Source organism: Trichosurus vulpecula, chromosome 3, assembly GCF_011100635.1.
Source record: "Trichosurus vulpecula isolate mTriVul1 chromosome 3, mTriVul1.pri, whole genome shotgun sequence".
Taxonomy (NCBI): Eukaryota; Metazoa; Chordata; class Mammalia; order Diprotodontia; family Phalangeridae; genus Trichosurus; species Trichosurus vulpecula.
Genome location: NC_050575.1, coordinates 180152255 through 180158254, shown reverse-complemented (window position 1 = coordinate 180158254; position 6000 = coordinate 180152255). Strand labels below are relative to the sequence as shown.

General features: G+C 45.6%; 1 protein-coding gene across 1 annotated transcript in view; it reads left to right on the top strand.

Annotated features, from left to right (window-relative positions):
- The first annotated feature begins 1130 nt into the window (after positions 1-1130).
- LOC118840908 (DEP domain-containing mTOR-interacting protein-like) overlaps positions 1131-6000 on the top strand; it is a 30941-nt gene continuing 26071 nt past the window's right edge. The window contains exon 1 of the mRNA XM_036748278.1: positions 1131-1461. Coding sequence (XP_036604173.1) covers positions 1376-1461 — 86 coding nt within the window. The 5' untranslated portion in view covers positions 1131-1375. The remainder of the gene's footprint in view (positions 1462-6000) is intronic.

The following is a 6000-nucleotide window of genomic DNA, read 5'->3' as shown; positions in this document are numbered from 1 at the left end:
CTGGGGTGACCAGAGGAGGGGTCCAGGGGGGACTTAAGGAGGAGTCTAAGGAGGAGCTTGAAGGGACTGGGATGAGGTCAGACTCCAGGGTGGGGGAAATAGCTGAAGGCTATATGGAAATGACAGACTATAAAGGGCTGGGGTAGCAGAGCTAGGGTATAGATATTTTGATCAGGATTAAGGATGGGAAACAGGATTAAGGGTGGGAAACAGCTGGACAATAGAGGACTGGGCAAGGTAGGCATTTGGGCTTAATGGTTATAGCCTCAGGCCAAGGCCAGGTCAAGAGTGGGAAGATTCAAGGAGAGTTCAAGGGTTCGAGGGGTTCCCAGAGACTGTGCCCTCATCACTCCTACCCTTTACACTTCCCCCAATTCCTTTATCTACCCTCAGGGGTCAATGAATGAGAATAGCTTTGAGTGAGTTCTTTCCTGGGAGGTTGAGCATCTCAATAGGTCTTGTGGTCACTAAATTAAAGAGACAAATCTGTAATCCTGAGTCAGGAGAGGGGAGGATTTCCAGACACCTGATCTACACCTTTCTACCTGCCCACTCTGGTCTGTAATCATATAGGTGATTGTGGATTAGTTGTGGAATCCCACATTAAAGTGGGAAAGGACCCTAGAAACCAAGTAGTGGGAGCCCCTCATTTTATAAATGAGGAAATTGAAGCCCAGAGAGTGACTTTCCCGAGGTCATAGTAGTAAGTGGCAGAGCTGGGACTCGGACCTACTTTGAGGGCTAAGGCTGTGAAATCACAGGACCTAGTTCAAATCCTGACTGCTATTATGGGCGGGCCCTTCAACATATGAACTACAGTCATTCAGCCCGTTTCCGTATCCTTGAAAGGAGGTGATTGGATTAGAATCTCCTTAGAGTCCCTTCCAGCTCCTTAAAAAAAATTCTCACTCTCGGTGCTCTTTCCATTAGGCCACGGCCTGTGGGTTTTGGGGGTGGAAGACAAGAAGAAGGCAGTGTGTGAGGCAGCGGCACAGAAGGCTCTGGGTGAACTCTAGGGGCGGGGTCCAGGTAGGAGTGGGCACCAGGCGGGGCCCCAGCTCCGGAGTTTGCAAATCGGCGAGCGGAGGCCCCGGGGCCCCTCCTCAGCCCTGCCCACCGGAGGAAAAACTGGAGCGGCCACTCGTCCGGGCACCTGTCCTTGAAGAGTAGGTTGGCGGAGCTGTGTTTTTCTGGTCCAGTCCATGGCCAGGTGGCTAGTAGCCCCGGACCACGCAGATCCACGAGAGTTTGGGGTAGGACGGAGTGGGAGTGAGGAGCGAAGTAAAGGGTGCTGTACTCCTTGAAAGTGGAAGGTGGCCGCACCAGAGGTGGTATAGAAGGAGTCCGGCCCTAGGGTCCAAGTGGAGCCGTGAACATGGAGGGCGAGCCCAGTAGCCTTCGGAAGAAGGCGGCGGAGCGGCAGCACCGGGCGGAGGTGATGCTGGCGGGGGAGCAGCTGAGGTAGGTACCATTACTGGACGAAGGAGGAAGACACCCCGGACTGAAGGGCATGAAACTCATCCTTTCCTTGCAGATGACCGCATAGGCTCATAGGACTTGGAACTGAAAGGGACTTTATAAATCCTCGAGTTCAACTCTTCCTTTTTCTATTCCCGACTCCTGTTTTACATATGAGGAAACTGAGGTTCAGACTGGTGAGATGATTTTTTATGGTCGGTTGCAAAACTAGTAAGTAAGTGGTCAAGCTTGAATTCAAACCCTTACCTTCTGACTCCAGCTCTGCTTTCTCAACAATACATCGTGAGGGGAATAGTAAAACTGGATGAAAGAAAAGCGGCTAATGAATGCGTTGGCAAAGCCTGGAAACGTACAGGGAAGAAAGGACTCAGCGGCTGAGCTGAGTTAGAGACAGGGGGGTCGAAGAGAGTTGGATGGGGGTGGGCGGCGGGGAGGCGGGGCGAGAGTAGAGGGATGTATTTGGAACCACAGCCAAACGACAGCAATCTTTTTCTCTTAGCGTCTTTCTGATCGTCTGTGTCCTTGTGTTTCAAAGCTTAGAAAGAGTACTGTAGTGGTTGTCTAGGAAAAAGGCAAGTGCCAGCGTCTCTCTTTCTGTCTCCGTCTCTGTCGCTCTGTCTCTGTCCCTGTATCTCTGTTTCTATCTCTCAATCTCCCTTCCTCCCCTCCTTTATCCCCTTTCCCCCTTTCCTTCTCTCTCACCTCCCCCTCTTTCTTCCCTTCCTCTCTCCCCCCTCCTTCTTTCACCTTCCTGCTGTATTTCCCTCTCTTCCTTTTCCCCTCCCCCTCTCCCTCTTTTTTTCTCCACCCTATCTCCTTCTCCCCAGGTCTCTTGCACCCTACCGACCGAGACTCTGTTCCATTTCCCTTCTTCCATTACAATGCTGTATATTGCAACTCCTTTTCCAGACTGAATTCAAACTTCTTCCCTTGTAAGGGCTTGTGAAGCTTTGTCAGATTGGAGAAATAGACCTGTTGGTAAATGTTTAACAATTGGCACACTTTGAAATTTAATTTGCATTATTAACATCAATTCATCATTTTCTTAAGTATAGACAATCAACAAAACAATAAATCACTCCCTGATTTGTAGCATTTGCTGATTTTCTAGGTGTAAATATACACAACTGAAAATCTTAACAATTGGGCTAGAGCCAGCACACCCCTGGAAACCCTAAAGCAAGCTTGGTTGAGAGACCTTGAAAACCTGAATTTGAAAGTTGAGCGTAGACAGCTTTCCTTCAGGCTGTTTCCAGCCCCTTCCTTTTCTGTCCCTTGGACTTGGAATTGGTAGGATGTCCCTCCTCTTCCTTTGCTTACTAATCGTGGAGAGTCCAATGCTGTAAAGAGAACTGATCTGTTCCCTCTCCCTAGAGAGCTTCCAGTCGTATGAGCTTTTTAACTTTTTACCCTTGAGTCTGTCCTTGGCTTTTTCCCATAACATTGGCTTCATGCCTAAACCACAGGCCCAAAACACACACACACACACACACACACACACACACCCTCCTTTCACAGCATATAGATGAAGAATGAGAAATTCTGTAGCTAGAAGTCAGTCAATAAACATTTATTAAGGTAAGATGACAAAGCTGGGGTCTGGTGGGAGACATAAAGGGAAAAACCACTCTGTAGTCTCAATGGCTCAGAAGAAAAGATAAACTACCTGTAGTAGAGAAGTTCTGAAGAGGAAGAGAGAGACCCGATGGAGATCTGAAGTCACAGAGGGGATTAAGAGAAGGAACTTGTCCACTCAATCAGTGGACTAGGGGAGGAACTCACTCTTGGGGAGAGTTCTAGCACAAGTCAGAGGCCAAGCTTACATCCCTCAACAGAATAAATCTAGAGGAGTCATTAGGGGAGATGCAGGCTAAGAATGCAAACATTTAAAGAAAGTTCTGAAAGATAGACTAGTAACCATTTGCTGGGGAGGTTTGAAGGGCCTTGAGAGGTGGTGAGATAACAGTTTGTTTTTATTTAAAGAAAAGAATCTGGAGATTTAGTGGACAGCAAGTTTAATATGAGCCAACAATGACAAGGCAGCCAAGGAAGCTGATTTGCAACTGTATTAGGAGAGGAATAGTGCTCAGAACAAAGAAAATGAGATTCTCCTTGTGCTTTACTTGAGTCAGACCACATCTGAACTATTGAGTTTTAAGAAAGACATTGATAAACTGGAATGGTTGCAAAGAAGACTGACTAGGATGTCAAGGGGACTCAAGACTATAGATCTGTGAAAGGTCTGGGGGTGTTTAGCCTGGAGAAGTAAAGACTTCTGGGGTGAGGAAGAGGGAATCTGATAGTTGTTTTCAAGCACTGGAAAGGCTGTAATGTGAAAGAAGTATCATACTTTTTCTGCTTGGCCCCAGAAGGTAAAACTGGGAGCAATGGGTAGACATCATAGAGAGGTAGCTTTCAGCTCCATATAGAGCTTCTGTCCCCTTGGCTTTCAGTAATTCTCCTATTCAGTTTGAAATGAAATATTCTTGAATTCACTGTGTATATTCATTTAAGAGATAAAATAGATTAATTTTTCACCAAGAAAAGTAAGATTGGATATGCTTCTCAAGGTTACACCAAAAAAATTGTAAATTCATTGATTTGAAATCAATTCCCCCAAATCAAATAAAAATATTCTTGATAACCCCTTAACAAGCCTCTCATAATGCAAGTTGAGAATCCCTGGACTAACAATTTGTGAGATGGTCCCTTCTGACTCTGAGATTCTGTGATTCTACGGAGTGATGCAGAGGACTAGCTCAGCCCTGCCATTTACTATATAAGTTGCCTTAGGAAAATCATTTCATCTCCCTGATACAGTGGAAAGAGTGCTGGATTTGGGCTCAGAAAACCTGGGTTCAAATGTCAGTCCTGCTCTTTGCTACCTGTGTGAAATCACTTAAATCACTTAAATTTTCTGCACCTTCATCTGTGAAATGAGGAAGTTATATTACATGTCCTCTACAGGCCCCTTCTAAATCTCATTCTAGCATCCTAAGATCGGGGCTCGTCTAGAGGACTGTCATCCCCTCTTCCAGTCAATCCTCTGATATCATGTCTGCAGGGACTCAGGGTCTGACCCTAGTGTCATTTCTGAAATTGTTTTGCTTGGATAGGACCCAATGATACTTGCTCTCTGTCTTCAAATATTGGAAAGAGCTGCCATGTGAAAGAAGGTGTGCCCTGTCTAGCCCCAGAAAACAGAACTAAGAGCAAATGAGTAGAATTTTCAAAAAACTAAATTTAGATTTAAGGTTAGGAAAGACTTCCTAGAAATTAGAGCTATCCAGAATAGAATGGATTACCTTGATAGGTAATATGTTATTCCTCCTTAGAGGTCTTCGTCCAAAGTCTGAGTGAATATTTTGTCAGATTTATTATACTGAAGATTCCTTTTGAGTATGGGTTGGAGTAGATGACAGCTCAAAGGTCCCTTCCAGTTCTCAAATTCTGTGATTTCTCACAGGTTTATGTAGGATTTGGGGGATTTGTTAAGATGGCTAAATTAGTTTGGTGTCTGGGAGGGAAGAATTTCTTGGGAGGGGGAGAGGGGAGAAAACCTTGGAGCAATCTGTGTAGGTGTCTAAGGGGACTGAGTACTGAATACTCAGCCCACAGGGGCACATACAGCCAGCTAGCTCTGGAAATGCCTGGAAATTCGTGCATGAGAGCTTTCTGAGAGTGAGTAAATACTTGGAAGGCCTGCATTGCTCTACTTCTAGGTCCTCCCAACCCTTCCTCTAGATCACTGACATTCTTCTAGGTCATTTCAGCAAATACCTGAAGGCAATGGAGGTGAAGGTCATGGTCTGGGCACCCAGCCCTGCATGCACATGTAGGGTGGTTCTGAGGTGGAGCTTCAGAAGAAATATCCGGAACTCCTGGTGAGCAAGGGTGCCCTGTGTAGCCTACTAAGAGGCTCAGCCAGCCCCAGGAAGATCCTATTCTCAGAAGTTCTAGAAGAGGGGGAGAAAGAGGGACATTGTAGCTACAGGATGATAGTGTTACTTAGTACCTGCGTCTACTTAATACCCGGGAGCAAGGAGACCTGTTTGACTTTGCACAGGTTCTCTCAGCCTCTTTTTGTTTGCAAGGTGAAGTGGATTGAAACTTCTGGTTAAGTAGAAGATTAAGTTAAGCAGAGAAGGATCAGAGCCACTTAAATCCTACAATTCTTCACACTAGGCTCTAGCCAAGGGAGAAGCCCTCTTTAAGGGGCAGAAGCTGAAATTGCTATGATCCTGAGATGCCCAGGGACCAGAACTCTGAAGCAATCTGATTTGAGACATTCCAAATGCTCTATTATTTCATATGGTGCTAGAAAAGCTAGCTATAAGGTAGGAATAAGTTATTGGAGGAATGGGCATAGGCAAAGAAGAAACAAAATTATTCTTTCTTGCAAACGGTAGAGTGGTCTCCTTAGAAAATTTCTTGAGGTTCAACTAAAAATTAGTTATAACAATAACTTCAGCAAAGTAGCAGGACATAAAACAAACCCACACAAATCATCAGCCTTTCCAT